This window comes from Buteo buteo, chromosome 4 (assembly GCF_964188355.1).
Source record: "Buteo buteo chromosome 4, bButBut1.hap1.1, whole genome shotgun sequence".
In the NCBI taxonomy this organism is placed as follows: domain Eukaryota; kingdom Metazoa; phylum Chordata; class Aves; order Accipitriformes; family Accipitridae; genus Buteo; species Buteo buteo.
The window spans coordinates 34,023,355-34,048,896 of NC_134174.1; the positions used below are offsets into that span (position 1 = coordinate 34,023,355).

Sequence of the window (25,542 nt, forward strand, 5' to 3'; positions counted from 1 at the left end):
CCCCGCCCCACTAAACAACCCAAAATCTGTGCAGTGACATCCATGGCATACGCTCAAAGAAGAGGAAAGCCAGAATGGAAATTCTGGAGAAAGCCCATGCAAAGCTTCGACATGGGACACAGTGTTAAGCCTTGCTGTTTTACCACATAAGCTGGCGTTATCCACCTATCTCAGCTTAGATTCAACTTTATTTGAAGCAGCTTGCCAGTTACATCTTGGCCAAACAGAGTATCTAGCTTTTTATCTGGGAATTGAAAGTTACTTGTTTAAAGAGTAACAATAGAGAAAACAATTTTCACTAAGAAATCCATTAGGCTGACTCTCTGAATTAGCTTGATTATACACGCAGCCCTCAAAGCCACAAACACAGGCATATGCTACAATCTCCTATCGCACATATTCTGTTGCAGGCAGGTTCCTGAATGGAAGCAAAAGTTGTTTGTTTTTAATGACAAGGATTTAAGAACAAGCAAAATAGGATTTGTGGCTTAAAGAAGACATAAACTTTTAGTAAATTCATAGTTGAGTTTTCAGCCAGTTCAGTGCCACAAACTACTTGTTCTCTTTTATTTCTCTTGGGTAAGATGAAGCTGCTGATGACTTCCAGAAATGACAGTGGGAACACCACTGACAGAGGCCACCTGACTTACCTTCCCACCTTCATCCTGAAGAACAATATTTTCAGGCTTTAAATCTCTATGTATAATTCTGTTTTCATGCAAATACTGGATACCAGATCCTGAAAGACACGTTTGATTTAAGAGAAAATAAACTCACATTGATTAAAGATACATCTGATAGAAATCCAATACCCCTGACTTTGGAGTTGACATCAATAAATTTTCATTTTAAAGCACCATTAAGAACTATTGACTTAAAAGGTTTGTTAGATTTATGCTAGGACTGAACTAGCTCTGTTCCTCTGCTCTGCAGAAATGGAGGTTGCTACAGATTTCAGACCTCGTGGCATAACCGCAGGTCACATCTCTTGCCTGTAAGGCAAGAGAGAAGGCAGCTGAATTCTTCTCAAACTGTAGAGTTACAAAATGAACCACAGCATGCAGACAAGCAAAACAGGTCTCCAAAACGTGCAGGCAGCTTGAAACAGCTCTGCATGTCCTCTAGCCTAAGATCTTGGTAAATTAACACAAGAAAACAAGATGACCTATTTATATATGTGAGCACAAGATGCTGATGAAAGAAAGCACTGAAATTAATTAAGCAAGTGAAACAAGTCGAGTTTCCCTTTGACCTGAAACTACTGCCAACTACTGGCTTACAGAGCTTCTAGTAAACTTCTACCACTGCCAAAGCACCACAAGGCAAACCACCCGAAGGAACCATCCAGCTGCAATGAAGCAGAAGCACGTCTGAAGCTAAAAAATGATTCCTGGGCAGCCTCTGGTTGATGCTGCACGGGGCAGCTGACCAAGGTGACACCAGCAATGTCCTGGTCCGTATCAGCAGCACTGAACTTTGGGGCTCAAGGCTTCCCTTCTGCTGGTGGGGGACTGGTGTGCTCAAAGCAGCACCACTTCTGTCACTCACACTGCTAAAAACGAAATTCCATGATTGCTTTAAGCCAATCTACATGGGGGCTGTCCCCAGAAGGAACACAGGTTCCCAGACTCTCCTTTCCCAGATGCAATTTCCATGGCAGCACAAGCATTTATGGCATCGCATGATCAGCTTGATCCTGGGACCGATCCAGCTGGAAACTACTAAGAAAAAAATAATCAGATTTTAGCCAGGCTGGTTTCTAGAACCTGCTCCTCACCTGGGTACAGGAACAGCTCCAATAAGGAAGGGAATGGGAGCACGTGCCCAAGAAAAGGCAAAGAGCAGGACTTTGCCTTGTGGCAACAGTCCACACTTGAACTGCCTTGAGGGGGTTGTGGAGCCACTAACAACAAAGAAACAAGAGAAATACTGCCTGCAAGAAGGGGGAAAAGTCACTGCTGGTCCACCCAAGTAACAACACTGGCCGCTAAATAAAAGATTATCAAGCAAGTATCTGCCACAGGACATAGCCACAGACAAAACAGCAAAAGACAGCTTTCAGAATTTGAGGGTTTTTTTTCATTTGTTTTTTCAAGTCATGATTTTTCAATCTCGGAGATGCGCAAATGGAAATAAAAGGTCCTATGAAAGGCCCAAGGCAGGTATTGCATTTTCACATCTCCATCATGGAGTATTTAAAATTTTCCTATGCAAAAGATATTCTGACTGCACAATGTGTAAAGCCTACTTCTAACCAGATGTGACTGTAAATTCCTTACAGGATTATTTTAAGAGAAATATTCGACCCATCAGGGAGGAAGTCCCCTATCTTCACTGATTTACCACTCATTTATACATTTAACAGCTTCTAACTTGCATTTCTTCTCCACTGCATTTTCAAATCTTTGCCAAAGACATGCCAAAGACATTCAACTTATTATGAAGACAACAGACCCCGTTCTGCAGGTGGAAGGGGAACACGGAACAAGGAACAAGGAAGAGTTGTGCTTGATTTTGGGAACTCAACTGCAAGCCCTCTGAGCACTGGAAGGACAGAAGCCCAGGCCAATATGTCCAAAATCATTTCTCATGCCAAAACTAGCTCCATTCCTATAAGCAGAGATGGGTTATTTGTAACAGAACTGAAAAACCAAGCAGGTCTACTGAGGAGCTCTCCTGAAAAGCCTACTTGCTAGAGAAACCATCTGTAGGCATCACCCACAATCAGATGACTTGTCCTCCCCAGGGTGTCCAAGAAGCCAGGCACTTCCTGATGGACAGAAGGCCAGTTTCAAGCCTCACATCTTTTATTTTCTTACAGTGCTCTTGGTAGTCAAGAATTTGGCATCGAGCAAGCTAAAGCTCAACAGTTTGAAAAATAAGGTATTTGACGAAACACTTCTGGATACCATCAAGTTCATGTCAGGGAATGATTTTCATGGATTACTATAGCCTTGGGAAATAGCTTTAAAGCAGGCACCCAAAGATATCAAATTAAATTGATCCCTATGAGCAGTGCTGTCACCTTGGGCTACTCCCATCCTGTATGGATTTGCTGCCTGCTACCTTTCCAAACTGCAGAATATGAAATCCACATGATATCAGACACCTTCTGTAACATGTATCAAGTTGCTGCCTGGCTAATTCTCATCTTGTCATCACTCTGCCTCCCTGTAGGCTGGCTGGGGACCTTCCCTAAGCCATACACAGCACAACAGCAGTGTTAGTGGGAAAGGAGGTTTCTCCTCCAACCTCATGCTTCTACCTCCCATGGTGCAACACAGGGCTGGTGCCTCCTGTTACGCTGCTCACCAAGTACAGTTTGGTCCCATCCATCACCTTTGTACCTGCCCTTTCTGTAGCCACAGGTAGCTCTCAGACTCTCCTCAGCCTCCCTGCAGCCAGACCCAACAAGCCCATCTCCTGGTGGGCCGAGTGCTCCAGGCCCTGGGCAGCCTTTGCATGGCCTTGTCGGGATCTCCACATCCCTCTGGAACATGGGGCTAGATGTGGACAACTGTATCCAGATGTAAGCTCCCCAGTGCCGAGTAAAGGAGACAATGATCTCCGTCACTGTGCTAGCCAGAACTCTAATGCAGACCAACAGAATTGCTCTTCCAAAATAAGAAGCTTCGCAACATTTAGATGCACTTGTTTTGGCATCGCCTACCTAATTAACTCTCAGTTGAGAGCAAATCGTTAGCCAGAAAATTGCTGGACTAGCCACGGCATGGTTGGCTTCCTCTTCTGCTATGCTCTTATACCTACCTGGCTCTCAGCTCCACTCCAGTGTATCATCTCCTCTGTACTGTCACCCTGAACAAACAAAATTTCCCTCCTACTAAGGAAACCCTACAGAGAAGCCACAGGCAGCTTAGGCACTTCTCACATTGGTTTCTTGCTTTTTGGCTTGTAAAAGTTACACTCCTTCAAGTGACATGCAGTTTGGCATCTCGAGAGCCTGGAACAGAAATGGGATTTGAATGGAAAACTGTGACCTTAACAAAATAAAACGTTAAGGTCATAGTTACCTACAACTGGCCACTACACAGCTTTTCCAATCCCATTCCACAGACATGTCATTAGTGCAAGCTTCTTGTTTCTGTGATCAGCAGGTATACCGAGTCCTTCCTCTGGAAAAGAAACCTGATTTTTTTTTTAACACCCTGTTCTCATTAGTCCCCTTTTCAGGGTCAGCTGAAAAAGCAAAATGCCATTACACATAACAAAAATAACCCAAAAACCAAAACACAAGAAAGGCATTAGACTACGTACCAATGTCGCTAAGGAGAGAAAGTACTTGACTTTCCTTGAGTCCGCAGCAGTTTTCCGGTTTGTTTAGCAGCTACAGCAGAGAAAAAGATGTTTAGACCCACAGTGCAACAGTTAACAGTCAAGAACAAAACTTTCCATCCCCTGCTGACACAACAGAAAACAGCACAGCTCAAATATAACTCTAGTTGAATGAGCTAGTTCGCTTTGTGAAATGAAAGCACGGGGCAAAAGAACTCGGACAAAATGAAAGTTTATTGCACAGAGATGGCGTTGAAAAGATTCGGACTGCTAGAATAATACCACAAAAGCATGAAAGCCATCAGAAAGCAAACGGGCAAGAGATGCAGGCAGGGCCATATGGTTGCAGGCAACAGGGATCCTGAGGCTCCTGGAATATGCTCGTTCCTCATCTGCTGAAGTTTGGCTTGATGGGATTTGGGAACACCTCAAATACCTGAAGCAGGACTGCTGCTTGAAAGAACAACTCTCCAGTGAAGAAAATAAACTGACTGACAGAACACAAAAGGAATGGATACGCATCTAAGCCCTTGGCATTCAAACACAGCTCACTGATAAAAGGACAAGAAGGAAAAACAACAGTTGAACTCCTCAATTCAGGTTAGGCCACAGAAGAGAAGATGACTGCAGCCATTTACAGCTCCCAAACAGCCCAGCTAGCCCAAAGCAATTGCTGCTTTAATCTGAACAAGCTCACCATGGACTCTAACAGAGCCTGTTTTTCTCCACATGCTGTACCCAAGTGATACCCTGCGCTATGGAAAAGCCACCCAGGTATCAGCACCCACTGCAAGAGGCTGCCAAACACCATGCAGCCACCTCCGCATTCTCCTGTAGTCATGCCCCACTCCCACAACGCTGCCTGAGCCCTGCAGGGTCTGAGGCACAGGACCAGGCACCCACCTCATGGACAGGCACCTTAACACCAGCAAAGGGCACGTTCTCCGATAACAGTGCTATCGCCGCAGGTGGCCCCACTCCACACAGGTCACCTTCTTCAGCTCAGAGCGCTTGGTCGCTGGCTAGCTCTGCCTTGGGACACGGTCTCCTTCCTGACTACCCTCTCACAACAAGAAGCAGCTGCTTGACACTTCAGCACACTGGCTCCTAGGTTGCCCACCTACTCAATCTGAGCTAAAAAGCAGATCACTGGAGTGTCCACAGCATGGACCATGACCTGAACTCTCAAGTTAGAGTGACCTGCCTCCACTCTAAAGTGCTTCTTCATTTCTCTTCGCCCTTGCCCTGAATTTTTCTCCTCTAGTGAAACCTATGGTAGAAGCACCATAGGAAACCCCCTCCTAATCAGCATCTTAATGATCTGTCAATAAGTAGCTTCAACAGTTTCCTGCGTATGGCCTGGATCAATCAACATGTGATCTCATGTTTACTACACTGATGGCTTTTATAGATGACTGAGGTACACCTCTGCACTGCAGCCACCCCTCCCAGCATGCATCCTCATGTTTTTGTCTGCCTCCCACACTTCAGGCACAACCAGTAGCCAAACCTCTATGGGGGAGAAGCCAAACTTCAACATCTCATTCCTTAAGTTCTGGGTAGTTGTGCTAAACAACAAAGGAGGAAAGTGGCAAAGTCAGAAATCAAGCTCAGAGCCCACAACACTACCCTGGAAGAGCACAAGCATAAAAACATGCCTGGACCCACAGACAGAAGCAGATGCTTTTCCAGGCTTTAGGGAAGATTGCAGACGTGCAATGAGAAATTAAAAGTGCTGCAAAACACAAATGATGCCAAGCGAGTGTAAAAGAAAGATTTAAAGAAGAGCAGGATCAGAAATAAAAAAAAAACATGCACTTTTTTTTTCTTTAAGGAACAAAGCATTACATGCAATCAAATGAAATGAAGCATGTTACTTCCTAAATTGTCCCAACATCTATGCAACATCTAAGAATTCATTAGAAATTAAATGATCAAACACTGCATTACAAGTAGAGCTAATGTAACCCCAAGTTTCTTGGCCAGGGTCTCCAATTTACCTTCAAGTAGTCTCAAAACTTTTACTGCAAAAATACAATATCCAAGCCTCACCAAGAATGTGGTCAGCTACGTGTGTTTGCAACATCCAAATGCTATTTTCATACATACCCACTTCCTTTCATTGCCAACCTTAAAATTGTCCCTACTGTTCTAAATAACTCAAAAACACAAAGTGAGGCTCAGTAAGTTACCAATACACTAGCTTCCCTCACAGATATGCAGTTATTGCATTCAACATCTGCTCACATTCCTCCAGTGCTGTTTAACACCAGTAACAAAAACAACAGAAAAATGAGCTTCCTGATCACTTAGATAAGGCAATTTCTAAGCAAACCTTAATCAACAGGGATTTGCTTCTTCACCCATATACAAATGGCTGCTTCCTGAATTCAGCTGCAACAGAAAGGGAGCATAAACTCTAACAGGCCATGCAGCCACTGCCTGGGGAACTACTGAAAGGTTCCTTTACTCTTGGGTGTCGCTGCTTTGCGGGAGGGTAGTTCCCAGTTCAACAGGAAACAGGAAAGTCTCTGAAGCCCTGGAGGCCCTAATTCAGTACCAAAAGGATCCTTCCCTGTGCTGAGAGCAATACAACACTGGATACACGGGAATCAAAACCAGATCAGACTCCAAACAGATAGAGACACATTGCAGCAAAGCCAAATGCACTGGATGCGAGTATCTAGGCTGTGGGAAGCAGTATTAACGCTAAAGCAGTTCCATGAAAGGACATGCTGCTTCAGGATAACAGTGTCTGCCCCTGGATTGCTTTCTACCCTCTAGTTTCAAAAACACAAGCTTCATTTCCTACACGTGGTGTTTTTCCACTTTACATTTATTTCCCCACCCCTGTACCCAAGAAGAAAAGCATCACAGAACATACATGGCTTCACAGACAACCACAGCTACAGAAAGAGCGTTAAGGCCACTTATTTTGTTACATATTGCAAAGCAAAGCAGACATTACCTTCCGGAGGTCACCCCCTGAACAATATTCCATTGCCAGAAGGGGAACGTCGTTAACCAGAAAGTTCATCTCCTCAGGAACTTCACAGGCTCTTACTACATTGGGATGGTTCAACCTAAGCACATGGAAAGCTGGATGAAAACTCTTGACTAGTCTTTTGGAAGAATGAGATAACAGATTGTCAACCAATTATGTTTTATGTTTCAGGTACAACTTCTGTTCCCCAAATATATCCTTGCTGAGAAGCACACTCTTCAACTGGTACCTACCAGCATCCAAATGCATAAAACCCATACCTTGGGAATACACAAACGAGTGATGAGGACAAATGACGTCTCAAAGTCAAGGTACAGGACTTTGATGATGGGGATCCGGGCTCAAGTTCTGGATTCCTGCACATTCCTGGCACAGTCATTACATACATGCATCTGTTTCTACACGTGGGAACAGTTTCCCCCTGGCCCAAGGGTTTCACAGGAATCCTTTAACACTTGTGTAACTGTTCTAGGGAGGTAGAACCAGGTAGGTGAAATCCACATCCACGGAGAAGGATTCATTTCTGCAGCTGAATTCAAACAGCTGCTTCCTGACTGTCTCCGATATATGTTACTCTTGGGAATAAACGACACATGCAGAAGGAAGTGAAGACAAAGCACTTCTGTGTACACCTTCCAAAGACTCTGGAAGCCACAAGAGCAGCTGTAGCTGTGCAGCTCAGCACCTGTATTCAGAAAACGAGCACGGTGATGACGCTAATAAAAACAGTAATCACCAAGCCCAGGCTTATGAACTCAGGTTGCCTGCAAGTGGTTTCCTCCAATGTTAGCGCATACAGTGAGCAGGCAAGGGTGGCAAAAAGGCAGAGCAGGAGCTCAGTAAAGCTCTATGCAGCAGTGGCACTGCAGGCCTTGCTGAGGACAACTCCAACTGAGCAGCATCCCTGCTCCCACCAGTGGGACAGAGCATTTCACGCTCCAGGATATCTCTCAAAAGGGAGGAGGAATTCTCAGGACGAGGGAACAACTGTATGAGACCCTGACACCCAGAGCTGCCGCTGATGTCCATGAGGACAAACCTAGCCAGCTCTGGTTCGCAGGTACCTCAGAGTGACATGCTGGAGAGAAGTACGGTGGGCAGCACAGCATACGTAGTTTCTCATGAGAAGGTGTTAGGAGACATTAATCTGTACATGCCGGAGCACGACAGAAAAAAAGCAATTCCTAGATCCCCGGTTGCTAGATCAAAGATGAACGGGCTGCACTGTATGGGAACATGTCACCACATTAAAACTCAACACACGGTGTGGTCCGAGTTTGGAGGAATTTAGGACGGACAAAGAGCCCAGGCAGCACAAGAGTGAAGGGCGTCTGGACGTCGCCAGGTCCCAAGCCAAGGCACCAGCTGGTACACCAGAGCAGAAGTGCGTGGACATCTTGGGATGACAGAGAAACCAGTGCAGAGCCGCTGGGCAAGAGACAGACCCTCACCCCGGCTGGTGCAGGGGCTGAGGCCCCGGCTGGCATCCGCAGCCCTGATCCCTCATCCCGGCTGGTTCAGGGGCTGAGGCCCCAGCTATCCCCAGCCCCGGTCCCTCATCCCGGCTGGTTCAGGGGCTGAGGCCCGGCCATCCCCAGCCCCGGTCCCTCATCCCGGCTGGTTCTGGGGCTGAGGCCCGGCCGTCCCCAGCCCCGGTCCCTCATCCCGGCTGCTTCAGCGGCTGTCCCCGTGCCCTGGCCCCTGAGCGCGGCTGTGCTTAGGGCCGCCGTCCCCGGCTGTCCCCGTGCTACGGCCCCTGAGCGCGGCTGGCTTAGGGCCGCTGGGCCCCGGCTGCCCGCGCCGTGCCGCGCCGACCCGCCCGCACTCACTTCTTCATGATGTCGATCTCGTGGCACCAGCGGTCCTTGTTCTTGACGCTGAGCTCCAGCCGGCAGGACTTGATGGCCACCCGGGCGCCCGAGTCCTGCAGGACACAGCGCCGTCAGCCGCCCCGGCCCGGGCCCGGGCCCGGCCCAGCCCTCCCCGCCGCCGCCGCCGCCGCCCGGCCCCACCTGGTGCTGGTAGAGGCAGACGTTGCCGAAGCCGCCGGTGCCCAGACGGTCGCGCATCTCCCAGGGCCCGCACCCTCCCGCCGGCTGCCCCCTCAGCGCCGCCCCGCCGGGGGCCCGCTCCGCACCGCCACCGCCGCCGCCGGGCCCGGGGGGGGCGCCCCGCTCCATCGCGCCGCAGCCACTCGGCGCCACCGGCACTCCGCCTTTATTGCCGCGTCACCGCGCGCGCGCCCGCCCGCCGCCGCCGCCGCTCCGCCGCCGTCAGCGCCGCCGTCAGGCCCGGAGGGCGAAGTCGAAGGGCTGGAAGTCGCGGCGGAAGGCGCGGGCCTGCGCCGCCTCCTCCGCCCGCTCCGCCGCGCACCGCCGCCAGTCGGCCCGCTGCGGCAGCGCCAGCAGCGCCTCGCTCGCCAGCACCTCCCTGCAAAGCACAGACGCGGCGTCAGCGGCGGCGTCACCGCCGACGTCACGGGGGGCGGGGGACGTAGAGGCACCGACCTGCCGAAGTGCAGCGGGAAGCGACCGCGGATGCGGTGGAAGAGCTTCTCCCCCGTGTCCAGCTCCACGTAGAAGTAGGGCGTCCCCGGCTGCGCCACCTGCGGGGGGAGAGGAGGAGAGGGGGGGTCCCCGCTGCAGAGCCCCCCCGCCAGCAAAGAGCGCGGTTTCTTGGGAAAGAGCGGGCGTTTCCTAACCGGAGAGAGAGGAGACACGGCAAACCGACCCCACCGCCCCGAACTGCCCCGGCGGCCGACGTGAAACCCTCGCTGCCAAGGGAGGGGGAAGCCGCGGGTCGCCTTCGGCGGGGGTCCTCAGCGGATGATGCGCACAGGGCGCTACCGTCATTTATTTCGTGGCTTGATTCTGCACTTACCACCGCAGAGTGGGTAAATGAGAGAATCGGGCAGTTCCGATCATTCTCAACCTGACCGAGGCCATCCCATGCCAATACACCACATTTTGAGAGGAAAAAAGGCACACGAAGAGACTACGTTCACATTTCTCGGCTGAAAATCAGCCCCTAAGCTTGCCAACGTGGGTTATCAATAGCTGTAATGGCCTTGAAAGAGACAAACATGCACACATGCTATTTCTGCCTCCTGCCACAGATCAGGTCTCCCTGTGGCCACTGAGCACAAAGAAAAAAAACACCCTATGTCACTACTGACTCATTTCTCCTATACAACAGGAAGGTTTCTTCAAATTCTTATCCAAGGCAACCTAAAACTACCTGATAGGCAGCAGCACTGAAAGAGGGTTGATGTTTGGTATCAGAAGGAATGACTTCAGCAAGCCCTGCACATGGCTGGAATAATCTTAAAATAAGGAATGCATCTGTTGTTCATGAGAACTTCACCCAAAGCAGAATACACCTGGCACATCTCCAGATCAAGTCTACAATGGTCTGCCCCCCACAGCTTAAACCTACCACACCAAGTGACCTCAGAGGGAAACAGCAGCTTAGACAGGACAGAGGGAAAGTAAGAAAGAGGTGAAACCTTGTCTCATACTTGCGTGATATCTGAGTGCTCTGGGATTTCTAATAATTCAATCTGTTGTTCCTGTGCCTGTGCAATAAAGGACTCTTTAATGTCTTCGGAAGTACAGTGGTCCAATGGGACAGGAATCACCTGGAGAGGGAGGACAACATTTCCGTAAAAAGAAAAGACAAAACAAACCACTTGCAGAAAGCAATCAGTCCATCACTGGAGCTGGTATGCTCCTCAGTACCGCTCAGCATCATCAAACAGGACAGGTGAGCACCTATCTGTACAGGCTTAAACTTACGAGATTTTTTTTCTGTAGGAGCTGAACAAAAAGCTGAAAACCAAAAAGCTTGAAAGAGTTCTCAGCTCAGCCTTCTCCTTTCTGATCTCTGTGGTAGTTTAAGGCCGCTCTGATACAATTACAGATCTGCCAAATACAGAAACTACCACATTAAACCCCTACAGGATTGACACACAAGGATCAAAAAAAAAAAAAAAAAAAAAAAAGAAAAAAAAAAGAAAATCAAAGGGCTGGTACTGGTAGACGAAGACCAGAGTTCTGCATATATATTTAGATTTTTCATCCTACTTTAGTTACAAATGCAAGCGCCACAGTTCGTGTGCCAGTGTGAGCCGATCAGAGTCAGAGCGAGGTCTTGCAACCTATCCGAAAACCCTGTGGGTTTTTAATCAGTTCCATGCAGGGAGAAGTTTTCCTCACCCACTCAACACAACCAACGCTGTGCTGCTGTAACAGGAAGAATTAAAGGACTGTGGTAGAACCAGCACACTGGTTTTATTTTTGCTCTGTCTCTATCTGTGGGTAGGATGACTTCTCTCCATACTCTGGGAAGATACAGAATAAAGAGGGAAATTTGAAGGTGAGCTTTCTCTTTCAATTCATTTGCAGATAAGTGCAAGTTTATATTCTCCCACCGTGACACTAAAACCATACCTGTAACTGCAGATGCTGACTCCTATAGTTTCTTTCAAATAGGACATATCTCTTTCCCTTGCTTCTGAAAAATTCCTTTAGGGCAGACTTGTACTTGGTCACTTCTTCCACCACCTCTGAAGACAAGTCAACCACTGACTGATAGTGCCCAATAGGCAAAATCAAGACGTGATCAGGTAATAAGCCACCTTTGGCCAAGGCAAGATAGCACTAGAGTGAAACAATACACACCAGTTACTCACTACAAGCAACACTTATTTACCACGCTGTGGAAATTTACTCTCTGACTGCATTCTGAGTATCCTCCAGCCTAGCGATTCTGCCTCAGGAACAGGAAAGTCTTCTCCTCTATGTCACTTATTAGGGATTGTTTATTAGCTATTTATCAATTACTAGAGGAATGAGAAAGAGAGAGGGAGTGCTAAAGGACAAAAAAAAAAAAAATAAAAAATCTTTTGAATGTCAGAGAATGCCTTGTCTGCAAGAAAGCAGCTGAGTGAACTTCACCACTCTGGCTAAATTTCTTACTATGACAAGAAAATCCACCTGAAAATTGTTAACAGCTTATTTTAAAATAAGTCCATGGACCAATCTGTCCCTGTAGCAGTTTGAAGTGGATTATGCTATACAGGAGCAATAACTTTAAGCAAAGTGAATACACCAATGATTGAATTAATCTCCAAGACATACTTCAAGGTGTCAACTTTAAAGCTATCTGATCTTCTGTTTAATCTATATATAACAAAACTGGAACCAATCATCCGAGGGAGATATGGCATAACTCCAGATGGTGCATCCCGCTGCCAAAGCGGGACGCAGTTTTTCACGCTGGAAAAGTTCTGCCAGATGGTAACATAAGCAAACCATGAGGGCTGGCACAGCAAAAAGTGTTCTGGCACTGTAGTCCAGCTCTGCTGCCAGAGCAAAATTGGGCCATGCTTCATTTTTTAATATCTACATACCTACGTCTTTTGTAAGGGAGACGCAAAGAAACTGAAAAAAAAAACAACCCCAAGAGTCAGCTTCAAATAAAGTTTGTTTGTTTTTCTTAAGATTTAAAATTGGAGATTGATATTTTATATTGCTGTGTCTTAGCACGATTCCGCCATCACATAGCAAAGAACGTGCTATGGGTACTTACATGCGTGCCAATACTAACAACCAAGTGCTTCTCAACTTCTGGGCTGGCGAGGCAGAACCAGCAGGGCCCCGTGGGCTGTGCTTTATTGGGAGAGGAAAGAGAAACAAGTGTTAGCACGGGGCTTATTTGTCAGAACCAGGAACAGAAAAAGATCTTGAAGAGGTGTTATTTTCCAGCCACCCTTCCCAGTTGATAAAGTGCTGAAGATGTCAGAAGGACACAGCTCCTGGAAGCAGGTCTGGTCAGAGAACCGGTGCCTCTGGGCAAACCCAGCAAGAGAGGTCGCGGCAGTCAGACCCTTGCTGACTGCCATTCTCATCGAGTGCTCTAATTTAATGGAAGAGCACTAATCCCAGGAATTTAGTGGTTAAAGCTCACTAATAAGAAAGCACTAGCAAATTTAAACAGACAAATCAAAATGAGGTAAAATTACTGCATAGGTACAGACAAGGACAGATGCTGTCAAACTCACTTGTCAGTTCTGGCCTATTCATCACACTCAAAACCACCTGGATTCACACCCAAACTGCAATACCTGTGCTGACCTTTAATGTAAGTTGATGGCATTGATAACGTAGGCCTCTCCTTAGGGTCAAATACTATATTCACATCCTCTGCAGGTTGCATACAAGGATAGACAATCAGCTTTGCAAATGCAATAAACATGACAAAGTTCTCAAGAACTGCAGGAAACCAAACGTCCAATTCTGGGGTTCATTTCTGAGCAAAACAGTATAACAAGGCTCTCTTCTCATGACATCAAACTCCAGAAGACTTTGGAAGTTATATGAATATGCACAATGGCACACTATGTCCTACAGAAGTGACGGGGGAAAACAAGAAAATCCATACACATTCTTTCATCAAAACTGACTGCCATTACAGCCAGTTGTGCCTCTGCAGGCACGTATAGAGCAATGACACTGCTCCTTTTAGCATACAGTAATTTAGCCCATAGAACTGTTATGTGCAAGGACTATGCAAAGGGTATGGAAATCTAGTAAATAAAAAACTGAACAACTTAGTCTCACGTAACAAAGGCAACCAGACTTATCTACCAGAGGCATTTCTGAAGAATGTCTTCTTACTCACTGGCAGTGGGACTAGCTTTCACAGAAACAAAAGGGGAGGCTGACACCTACATTTGCATTTTAAGCCCAAATTTCTTTATAACCGAGACCAACATTTCTAAAGATACATGCTTGCAGTAATGCTGTCACTGAGAAGTCGAAACGAAATCTTTAAAGATCACAATTTCTACAAGTCAAACTCTAATGATATTTACAGCCCAGAAACAGAGAGGTAATAGAAGGGCTTCCTCCCTTCCCAGGTCATTAATACTTCATGAACTCACAGCACAGAACAAATGAAGTGGTGTTTCAAGAACTCATCAGCACCGTGATCCAGTCTCTTGCAGTCCCTCTGAATGGAAACACACTGCTTTGTGAAACTGCCTGTTGTCATGTTCAGAGGCCAGTCTGGTTCAGAGGGTAAATGGCATCAGCCCAGCCACAAGCACCACAGATCCAACTAGCTTTTAAACTATGCTTTTAACTTTTCTTTCACCTATTAATTGTCAGGTTTGTAGGAAACAAGGGACCTTTCATTACTCTGTATTCCCACAGCATCTTGTGTAGTGACAGAGTACGTTGGCAAGCTGACCTGTACAGCTCAACAGCTTGAGAAAAACGAAGAGTGAGATGGTCCAATGCCTCAAAGGAAGAGCTCAGGAAAAAAGCATCCGCGTACTTACGGGGTTTTTTGGCTTGCTTTGGTTGGGAGTTCCCTCTCTCTTTCTCATCTGAGGGACGTTTCTTTCCCTGATGCTTCTTCAAATCAAAGAAAAACTGACAGGCTGGTTCTTCCTGTTTAGAAAATGAAAACCGAAGCCCATTATAACCGCATCACAGAGAGTCACAGTACGTACAAGAATTTGCTTTTTCCTGAAGAGGCGTGTAACCACCTTCGAAAAGCATCAACAGCAAAAGCATCAATATCCTGGAACAGAATGAACTGAGCTCTCCCAGTAATGCAGCAGACTTTGCCTGCCTGGATACGCAGCCTCAGCCAAGGAAAAAATTCTAGGAGAGCTGCCCCAAATTGCTAGATTGTGCTATTTAGCCTTATGTTGAACATTTAGAATTGCTTGATTTTATGGATTGTTCAAATCTCTTTTTCACTTGACAGCCAGTGACAAAAGAATGTCTTTATTTCTTAGAGATGTTAGCCTCTCAACAGGCTCACACAGAGGCTGAAACCACTTGACTAAGTGGTAACGTAAAGCAAAATGCCACTAGAAGGCATTAATGCTGCAGAGGAAAGCACTGGGGAAGGGGACAGCAAAGAACAGGGCTGCTTGCGCAAGCTTAGCTTAGTTCCCACACTGGAGCACAACTGCAGTTTAAAATCCAATCCATGCTGGAAGAACTGTTATGTACAACAGAAGCATTTTTCCCAGTAAACTTGGCAAGCTTTCCTGCCTGTCTTCAATTGGATATTGAAGCTCAAATGCACAAGAATTTTTGCTTCCATCAAGTTATTGACTGTTTGGTCTCTGAAAAAGCCTTGTTGCCAGGGGTTGAACATGACAGCAAATCCCAGCTGGGGGCAGGGAAGTTGTCATAGCTAAAGGGATCAGGAGGTGTCTGTCACCCTCGTGCCCACCCACACTGCCATCTGGAAGGAGCCAGCCCTTCGCTCTGTGTGCATGCTCCAGAGAGAAAGACTGGAGAGCAGCGCTTGCACTTCCTACCTGACACTGGTTCAGCAAAGCCTACCTCAGCTCTAACCTCAGGCTCAGTATTCCCCCGCAACAGGCAATGATTTCACAGTTTGGTTTCTCTACACACCTTGAGATACACAAGCACTGCTGTTCAAATGTCTACATAAGCAGAGTATCCCACAGCGCTTAGAAGGCAAAATGTGCTCTGCACAGGAAGACAATCTGAGCCTTTACACAGATGAACACAAGCCACTTGTCTGATGAGTGACTTACAAAGTTTGGGATTTCAAAGCTTCTGACTCTGAAGCTCAGAGTTCAGGCCCCAGGAAGGAACCCTTCTGCCCTCAGGTGGCAAGTAATCAATATTTAAAGGAGCACAAAGGTGGTAACTTAAGACACTCAAGAAAAAACAGTACCCAACACCTCTTTCACCAGCATTACGGGACACAGTGGACATGCAACATCAAATAAAGTAGCACCTGAGTAGCCAGCAGCCTAAGGCAGAAAACTGGGGGCCAACTGCAAAGGACTAATTTGTAGTTTACAAGCTTAGAAAGAATAAGACTGTATGTGCTGAGGTGCCCACAGGGAGCAGTTCTGACCAGCAAGCAGATCTAACTACAGCATCACCATGCAGGCCTGCAGGAAGAATCACAGAATGGTTTGGGTTGGAAGGGACCTTTAAAGGTCATCTAGACCAACCTCCCCTGCAATGAGCAGGGACATCTGCAACTAGACCAGGTTGCTCAGAACCCCGTCCAACCTGGCCTTGAATGTTTCCAGGGATGGGGCATCTTACCACCTCTCTTGGTAACCTGTTCCAGTGTTTCACCATCCTCATCGTAAAAAATGTCTTCCTTGTATCTAGTCTGAATCTACCCTCTTCTAGTTTAAAACCATTACCCCTTGTCCTATCACCACAGGGCCTATCAAAAAGTCTGTCCCCATCTTTCTTGTAAGCCCCATTTAAGTGTTGAAAGGCCACAATAAGGTGTCCCCAGAGCCTTCTCTTCTCCAGGCTGAACAACCCCAAGTCTCTCTGCCTTTCCTCACAGGGGGGACGTTCCAATCCTCTGATCATTTTTGTGGCCCTCCTCTGGACTCCCTCCAACAGGTCCATGTCTTTCTTGCACTAGCGACCCCAGAGCTGGATACAGTACTGCAGGTGGGGTCTCACCAGAGCAGAAAAGAGGGGGAGAATCACCTCCCTCGACCTGCTGGTTATGCTTCTTTTGATGCAGCCCAGGATACGGTTGGTTTAAGAAGGGGCGAACTGTAACTCCCATGCATTGCATCTATACAATTTGGTTGATGCAAATAGTTTACACAGAACCCTGAAGTGTTTTGGACAGAAATATTCCAAGGTTAAAGTCAAACACTGTTCTAAGCTCCCTGAACAGAGAGAGTGAAGAGTGAAACCAGAGTGCACACATGAAGGAGAAGGCAGCAGTACCTCTGCACACAGGGGTGCTTTGGTCTTCTGTGCCTCCTTCCGTGATTTTCGGTACGGATTTTCAGTGACGTCCTGTGGCTGTTTCACTAGCTCTGCAGGGTCCATCAAGCTCATTGGCACAATGCTGAAGGCATAGAGATACTAGAACAAAAACACATGGCTCAAACACAAGAAGCTCTTGCCATGACTGCAACTCTGAAGAGGTCAGCTGTGAACTAAGCCACCCTGAAATGGTAACACACAACTTGACACTGCAAGAACTCAGCAAATCAGTGTTTAAGCTAAAGCAGGACATGAGAAACACACTCCCTGTACCAGTCTCCCACCCAGTGCAACCAAGAGTTCATGAAGTGCTTCCGAGTGGCTCACTTCTTTCACTTTATGGAAAGATCTTTTTGAAAAGCAGCAATATATCTTACTTGAAAAAGAAACGACCTTAATCCTTGCCTGTTTCCAGGCCTTCTTTCTGTCCAGAACTCCTGGACCTTTTTTTGTTACCAGGCCTGGCTCCAATGCCTTCTTAACTACTAGCAACCTGTCCTTCTACATCAATATTCGGTAACTTTCTTAAGGGGAGAAGAGAAACAGGTTAAAAAAACCCAGCCCCTTCCCATCCCAGAAGTTAGTTACTGTCAGTGATTTGTAAGGGGTTCTTTGGAATTTCGCCTCCTTCTTGAAGCAGGCCATGCGAACAGAAAATACATAAAGCAGCTGGGGAAGAGGAAGGAATGGCAGCTTTCTAACCACTTTCCTCTGCAGCTGTTTTCACAGCTACATGCCATTTGACCAGATAGAGAAGAATAACGGTGCCTCAGAACACATCTTGCAGCCCTTACCCTTCTGACATAATGGGCAAATGGTATGTATTACTCAAGTGAGACAGATCCCTCCACTTCAGTCAAACTTTTAAGTGACTGACACTGTCCTCTAGCTAGCCAAAGCTGGGCTTGCTGCCCTATTACTTCTACTTGAGAAAAGAAGAAAGATTCAAGAGCGTCAGTACCTTTTTCTTGCTTGCATTGCCAACATCAGCAAGTGCAATAAACCTGCTCACATGCTGTGGGGTCTCCTGTAGCACTCTGTGATTTCTGTAAGGAAGCAGAACATGACTGTACTGGCTTATACAATATAGAAAAAGACAGTGGGAAAACCATGTGTCCTCCATGAAGCTATTCAGACAGCATGTCAGCCACATACAGTCTTTGGCCCAGAACAAGGAGGCCTGAGGACAGACGGACTCATGAGATCTAACAGCAAACAGCTGCACAGACCAAAATGACATCTCACTGCAGTCCAAATACAGAGAGGGGAGGAAAATTCACTGGTCTGAAAACAGCCACACCTTTGAAGTGTTTCCTGTGGAAAGGATAATAGTCTTACCCAACATTAACACGACAGCCTTAGTTTTATTTTAGGTTGTTCTGACACCTACCTTACGTCCCTAATCACATTTTATATACAAAGTTATGACTGAAGACACCAGTCTCTTCACCACACAAGAGCTTTTCCATGATACGTTTTCAGAGGTACACCCCTGAATTAGGCTGAACACTGTTTAAATGTGACTAAGGGCAACTAACTTGGCATCAGATTCACAGCAACGTACTCAGACAAGTACTGTCAGCAACAGCACAGTTTTCGAGGCAGCAGGAATTATGGTAATAAGACACATCTGAGAAACAATCTTGACCCTGCGTTGGGGCTGGATGACTTCATAAAATTATTTTAAAGTTGTCCTCCTGCATTTTTTAAAAATTAACTCTTATTAGAAAATACATGCGATTTCACACGGTCTAACAAACCTGTAAGGAAGTCTTTCATAATAGGTCTTCTCCAGGGCAGCAAAGTGGTACCTTGGTTTGAGACTTGCAGCTAAATCAGATACTAACTTGGAGCCACATTTCTTGGTATCTATTTCTCCCTACAAAATACAAACCAAGTTTTATTTAACAAAACCTGTCCGACTGCAGTGAAAAGAAACAGTTTTATACAGAACTGCATGCTGGAAACATAGAGACTGACTATAGTGGTCACCATTCCTTGGAAGTGGAAAAAATAGTCAAAAGGGCTTGATCTCTTATCACCAACCACAGCCTACTCATTTAGTCCATTCTGTGTACTCAGGGTTTGCATCCACTCATTTTATCAATCCAAGTTTGTCATATTTTCCTTCTCTTGGTCATGGGGAGCCACGGCAGCACAGAGTGAGTTTGGCAAACACCAACAGAAGTCAAAATCATTAAGACATATTTGACCACGTGTCCAGAGTGCCCAACCTTCAGCGCACAAGTCAAGTGAACAGGAAAGCTCTGAGGTTTCCTTATGAAGCTGAATTTTATCCTGCTCCCATTCCTAAGAAGTCAGAGCAAAACAGAACACAACCCAAGAGCAGACTTCAAACCACTTGCTTGGGTGAAGGCTCTTGTGATGTCTTTTCCCCATTAGCCTTAGATTGAGAAGTGAAGTAGGGAAGGAAAAGGGCAGGAGAGGAGAGAAGTTCAGAAACAGCTTATGCCTGTTACCTTGTTATCTTTGGTAAAAGCACAGGGAATGAGACTGTGACCTGGCAGGCATCTGTCACAGCCCTTCATTGCGGCAGTGTGACAGGCACTAACCCACCCTCAAGAAAGCAGTTTTCCTCTCTGTGCTCCCGCCTGCTGCCCTTGCAGGAAGCATGGCAGAGGGGAGCCCAGCAGTGTCTGCTTCCAGCCCCACTGAAAACAGTCAGAGCTACAAAGCATGTCAGGAAAAGGAAACCCACAGACTTCTCTAGGGAGTCAGTTCTCATCCATGCAATTTAGCTCCTCAGACCACTTTTGCTGAAAGAGAAACTTCAGGTCACAAAGAGCAAGAGACACAATTATTCATTCCTCAAACCTCCTGCTTTATTTGAGTGACAGGATTTCAGGGATGCAGTGCACAAGGGCATCTCCAAGACTTATTACTGAAATCCTCAGTTGATAAAGTACACACTGCAACAAGATGCATATTTGAATATAACCACTATTAGTATACTCCTCTGTTAATCCAAGCGAGTACTTTCTCAGAAAATTCATGCCAAGGGAAGCCAAGTGTGAAATGATACACTGAACTACTACAGAGAATCCCCATGGGAATTTTGAGACACAAATTTTCTTTTTAAGCCAGAACATCCCTACAACTTGTTTCTCTCCAAATCCCTAGGCTAGTGGAGTTGGTGGGGTTTTGGTGTTGTTTTTTTTTGGGGGGGGCGGGGGGGGATGTTGGAGATGAGGGGGGGTCTTTATGCTTTTAGACTGGGGATCATATCTCTTTTTGGATGTTGGATGATACTGAGAGGAAGCAAAAAGCATAGTTTTGCCACAGTATATGGCCTTGCATATTCAGAGCAACATTTGTGATCAGATGAAAGCTAATCAACTCTGATTTTTCAGGCAGAGACAGATAAAACACCCTGAAATTTCACAAATTCCCCTTCCCATTGGTCCTTCTTCTCTGAAGAACCAGAACATCTGCTGTCTGTTTTTTACTCTCAGCTTTCTCAAGCACTCAGACATGGCCCAGTAGCCCACACCGCCACAGCAAGCAGAGAGGCAATCCTTTGTTAAATTCAACTGGAAAACCATTCCACCAGAAAACAGAACGCTTACCGCACTGTTGGCAAAAGTCCCCACATCTCTGGGCCAGGGAGACGTCAGCAATATATCCACACCTTTGAAGTTTGGGGTTGATAACAAAGATGTTTTCAATTCTGCCACATCCTTTGCGCTAAAACTGTAGGCAGGAGCTGGCTCATCCTGGGATTCGGTACCACTCAGGTATGCGATCTGCAGTCCAGAAGTACCACTGTAAAGACCTCGACGGCCTGCATTAATACACAGGCACGCGCTTGAGATGTAGACTTTGCAAGTAATCTCTTAGTCAGATCGTAGACAGAGGACCAAATTCAGCAGTCCTGCCTTACTTCTACTGAAACTATCCTTACAGGCAGCTCATTTTCTGTGCCCATAAACTGCGGCAAAGACATGTTGTAGTGCAATGGCTCAAATCCAACCCTGCCTGCAGGGAAGCAGCTGTTCAGACAACCCCTAGCCTTCTCTCCTCACTGCTATCTTGCTTCCCCAAAATCAATCCATATCAAAAGCTCAGTTTGAAGGCTGAGTAAAAAAAGCCAGTTGCAAGTGCCTTTACTTGTTATGCTTTTTGTCAGGTGGCAATCTAGAAAGACATTAGTTTTTCCTTTTAGCTTTGCTACAGCTTCATTACCTTTAAAGATGACACTTCTTACCTCTGCTACTCCAGTACAGCCTCAGAGCATAGCAAAATCATACTTCAAGTAGGAAACCTTCCCCATACAAAGACAGGCATGCTATGGGAGTAAGATACTCACAAAGAACAGGCTCTTTCAACCAATCTTGCTTTTGGTTAGCAAATTCAGTGTTAGAACACAACAAAAAAAGCAGGGTTCTCTTTCACATTTTATGTAGCAGACTGTCAGCCTTTCAACATAGAGTTCAACTCCAGTCTGAACCCCAGAATAAGAAATGACACGTTAAAATTTCCGGAGAAAGGAAGGGCTTTGAAGTGGGAAGAGCAGAAAACTTTCAAGAAAGCACGACCGGGCAAATGCACATCCCTTATCACAAACCACCCGAAGCCTTACCTAAATAAGTGATGTTCTCAGCTAATTCACAGCCACTGACTTCTGGAAAATAGCTCACAGTCTCTTGGTCATTAGCGCCAAGCACGTAGGTTGGAATTGGAGCTGAGGAAGAAAACCACATGTACTCAGTCTGCTTTAATTCAAGTATGTTAGCACAAGTTCCATCCACATTTACTAGGAATCACAGCAGGTCCCATCCTTTCCTACAGACCCCAACACCACTCCTTTGCTGTGTGCCGAGGAGCAATAAGCACAGAACAAGAAACCTTCCTTCAAAATAAGTCCCCAAGCCTGCTGTTTCCACAGATGCATAGAGCACCAGGAAAGAATAACCTCCGTTTTAACTACAACTTGCTCCACTGCCTACGTAAGCAGATCAGCTCCAAAATGATCCATAGCCCTAAAAACATGGGTCTTCCCTAAGGCAATGCTAAGTAAATGCCAGCATAGAGGGACACCTGGTGATTCAGTTTAAGCGGATCTAAATTCATATGGCTACTGAAAAAGTGCAAACCACTGATGTTTTAGGGGAAAAGCTCAAGTTTGTCAGCAATTTGATTCACTTGGTAAAAGAACTTGCTGCATGACTTCACCTAGAACTGGTGGATATAATACAAAAAAAGCAACGGGAAGTACTGCTTTTTATTTCTTTTAGCTAGGTGGTCAGTAAAAATTTATTTCTCCAAACAGCATAAGTCAAATCTTTTCACGCTATTAAAAGTTAGACAAAGCAATGACCGATGTCAAAGACACCTCCTGTAGATTTCCTGGCAGATCAGTACACCAGTAAGCTGGTCAACAGTTCACCTAGTCAGCAGGTCCAAAGCTTTTCACGAAATAAAAACCAGCAATAGTTTCCTGTTTAAGAAGGGAGAGCAGCAGCAATACAGCAGCTCTGCTACAGCCGTTGTTAGACTGTTGCTTGAAGTTCCAGCTCCCACAGTCATAAGATAGAGGAGATTGCTTTCAATTGCAGAGTTGGAAAACTTTATGAATGGCTTAAAACCAAAATGAAGTGACATGAATCTGGTTTGTATCTATGTGCATATAAGCGAGGTTATAAGCTAGAGATTTTTTCAACAGTTCAAAGGGTAAAGACAATTCAAGTGAGGATGAGCAAAAATGCATCGGTCCAGGGAAGACTTTGCTGTTAACACCCACTCCTCTCCCTGCGTGCACAGGAGAGCTTCCTCAGGGAGCAAAGTTTAAACCAGCAACAATTCTTCTTCTATTCTCATAGCAATAGGAACACAAGGCAGCACGCCTCACCACAGTAAGTCCTCAGCTACAAGCAGCAAATGGGAGTCTTTGTCCAGACAGCTCACATAAATGCACAAACAAGCTGGGGATAACTGGGAAGTGACGCAGCAGCAGAGAGGAACCAGAAAGCAAGAGTCCCAGCTCCATTCTGGCTTGCCTCGCGCCAGGGCCGAGAGCCAGAGTAGCACTGAAGAGGAAAGAGGAACACTATAAATGCTTGTGAGGCAGCATCTCCCTTACAAGAGGGGTGTGGAAAGAGGCAGAGAAGTCCACATAGGACTTTTCATGTCCACGGCTGGGAAAATGTCTCCAGCACAAGGGCTGCAGGGACCGAGGAGAAATGGGCAAACCCTGCTCCTTTGGAAAGCCTTATGATCTCCGTGGCTGAAGAACAGAGATGTTCAGCCCACCAGCATCTCTGCTTTCCCCTTTCTCCTCAGGACTGAATGCAGGGAGGGGAAGAACAGCACTGCTACACACTGTGGTGACGTCTGGGGTAGAAGCGTGAAGGTGGGTGTGAATAGGGAATGACCAGAAATTTCTGCAAGGGAAGCATCAGGAGTGGCAGAAGAAGGGCTATACACTGGCAGGCATGCTGGGATCCCCCAGCCTGCTGACTGAAGCACTGTAAACATGTACCTACAGCTTCTCAGGCTACATGGGTTGCGAAAACAAAGACTGCCCCACGTGGCAGGCTGAAACTGTAGGGAGGTGATATTAGGAACAGAAGTGGAGCCATAAGACATCTAGGCAAGCAGAGAGAAGACCCTGACACCAATTAGCAGCACCCTGTGTCTCTCCTATGACTGCAAACAGTGCTGGCCCAGTGACCCAGGCACGGACCTTGACGCCCAAATCACAGGCAGACCATTTGGGACACATGCGTCTTCATGCTCCCAAGTCCAAGAGTGTGACAGAAGTGAGATTTGTTTTAAAACAAACCCATCTTTCTGTCCTGCGTGGAGTTTTCCTGCTTGAGTTTAACTGCTTTAACATTACAGCATGTAACTGCAACTTCTGAATTCCAAAGCACACTGCGATGAGACAGCGCAGTGGGTCGTGAAATAGCACAATCACCAGCATCCAGCGTGACAACACCTTCCTTACCTTTCTTGGCCCCTGTGCGATACTCTGCCCATTCTGTCTCTGAAGTAGAGCCAAAAAAATTCCCGACACACAAAAGCATCTAAAAACATCAGATAAAGCAAGAGTTGCCATTTGACCAAAGACACGACACGCACAACTTTTTCACCGAGGTGTTGCTGCATTGTCACAACGCCGTGACGTGCGCTGCTTCAACAGCACTTTGTTCGGTAGGGTACAGAGGTTCCCCCGTGTCTGTCCGTGTCTGGGATCGAAGGCAGAACGGCAAAACGAACAAAAAGGCTCTCCCACGCTCCCGGATCGCGGCTCCTCCCCACGCCGTGGTGCTGGACAAGGAGGGCTGGGGGGGTGCAAAGCCCCCGCCACCGGCCCCTTCCTCCAGCCGGCGGAAAGAGGGGGGGGAGCGCGGCTCCGGACAGCAGCACCCGCCCGAGCATCCCGCCGCACATCACCCCCACGCGAAACCCACCCGTGAGCTTCTCCCGTGCCACCCCGGCCAGGCTCCCGACCCGAGCCAGCCCCGCGCCCCGCTCGCCCGCCACCCCCCCCGGCTCCCCGGGGCCTTACGTCGAAGCTGCCGCTCTTGCCCTGGATGGCCCGGACCCGCCCGAAGAGCGCCTCCAGCCGCCCCTCCACGTCGCCACACGCCAGCCTGCGGGACACGGCCTGTCAGCAGCCGCCGCCACCCCCCCCCACACCCCACGGCCCGGCCCCGCCGCCCCGGCCCGTCCCACCCCACTCACACGCGCAGCGGCGCCATCGCGGAGCTGCCGGACGCGGAAAAAAGCGCCGCCGCTTCCCGAACCCGCCGCCGCTTCCGGGTGCGGCGCCCTCAGCGCTCCGACGCCGCTTCCGGGCCGAGCGGGGGTGCCTGGGCGGCAGCGAGGCTGCGGGCCCCTCGGGGCCGGCCCGCCCGGGGCTGTGCCCGGCGGTAGTCGGTACCCGCCGGGGCCGAGGGGGCTGCCCGGCGTCCGTGCGGGGCCGCTTTCGGTCGCCTTGGAGAGGTGCCCGCGAGGGGAGAGGTTCCCGAGGGCTGGAGGAAAACAAATGCTGCCCCTCTTTTCCAGAAGGGCAGGGTGGAGGATCTGGGGCACCGCCGGCCAGACGGGCCTCGCCGTCATCCCTGGGAAGGGGACGGAGCAGGCGACCCTGGGAACCCTTTCCAGGCGCAGGGAGGTGATCAGGAGGAGTCTGCGTGGATTTACCAAGGGGAGATCACGCTTCCCCAGCCTGATTATTGCCTTCTGCAGCAAGGTGACCGCCTGCGCCCTCGGCCAGTTGGTACAGCTTCACTTGGCAGGAGTGGCTGAGGCACCAGAGGGTCATGCTGCCATCCAGAGGGACCTCGGCAGGCTGGAGCATGGGGCTGAGAGGAACGTCCTGAAGTTCAGCCCTGGGAAGTGCAAAGTCCTTCCCGTGGGGAAGAATGACCCCAGGCACCAGGACACACTGACCACAAATTGGGCATGATATGA

The 25,542-nt window shown here is 47.6% G+C and overlaps 2 protein-coding genes and 1 non-coding gene across 4 annotated transcripts in view; all 3 read right to left on the reverse strand.

The window, feature by feature from the left end:
• Positions 1-9,492, reverse strand: part of CHUK (component of inhibitor of nuclear factor kappa B kinase complex) — a 32,116-nt gene extending 22,624 nt beyond the window's left edge. Inside the window, exons 1-5 of the mRNA XM_075025481.1 lie at positions 9,310-9,492; positions 9,127-9,221; positions 7,262-7,376; positions 4,276-4,345; positions 651-739 (exon numbers count right to left, since the gene is read on the reverse strand). Coding sequence (XP_074881582.1) covers positions 651-739; positions 4,276-4,345; positions 7,262-7,376; positions 9,127-9,221; positions 9,310-9,477 — 537 coding nt within the window. The 5' untranslated portion in view covers positions 9,478-9,492. The remainder of the gene's footprint in view (positions 1-650; positions 740-4,275; positions 4,346-7,261; positions 7,377-9,126; positions 9,222-9,309) is intronic.
• On the reverse strand, positions 9,492-24,907 carry CWF19L1 (CWF19 like cell cycle control factor 1). Of its 2 annotated transcripts, XM_075025482.1 has the most exons (14): positions 24,811-24,890; positions 24,635-24,719; positions 24,071-24,149; positions 21,704-21,805; positions 20,691-20,905; positions 18,864-18,982; positions 18,065-18,149; positions 17,062-17,202; positions 14,640-14,751; positions 12,887-12,966; positions 11,746-11,955; positions 10,815-10,934; positions 9,805-9,902; positions 9,492-9,727 (listed from the first exon to the last, which is right to left on the reverse strand). In XM_075025482.1, the coding sequence occupies exons 1-14, from the start codon at positions 24,825-24,827 to the stop codon at positions 9,583-9,585; spliced, it is 1,608 nt and encodes a 535-aa protein (XP_074881583.1). In that variant the 5' UTR covers positions 24,828-24,890; the 3' UTR covers positions 9,492-9,582. The 2 variants fall into 2 exon arrangements, with proteins under 2 accessions (XP_074881583.1, XP_074881585.1); XM_075025484.1 differs by lacking the exon at positions 24,071-24,149 and having other exon boundaries at positions 24,811-24,907.
• On the reverse strand, positions 11,102-11,244 carry LOC142030736 (small nucleolar RNA SNORA12). Its single transcript, XR_012650270.1, has one exon. It is a non-coding gene; the product is annotated as a small nucleolar RNA SNORA12 (small nucleolar RNA).
• Positions 24,908-25,542: the final 635 nt, after the last annotated feature.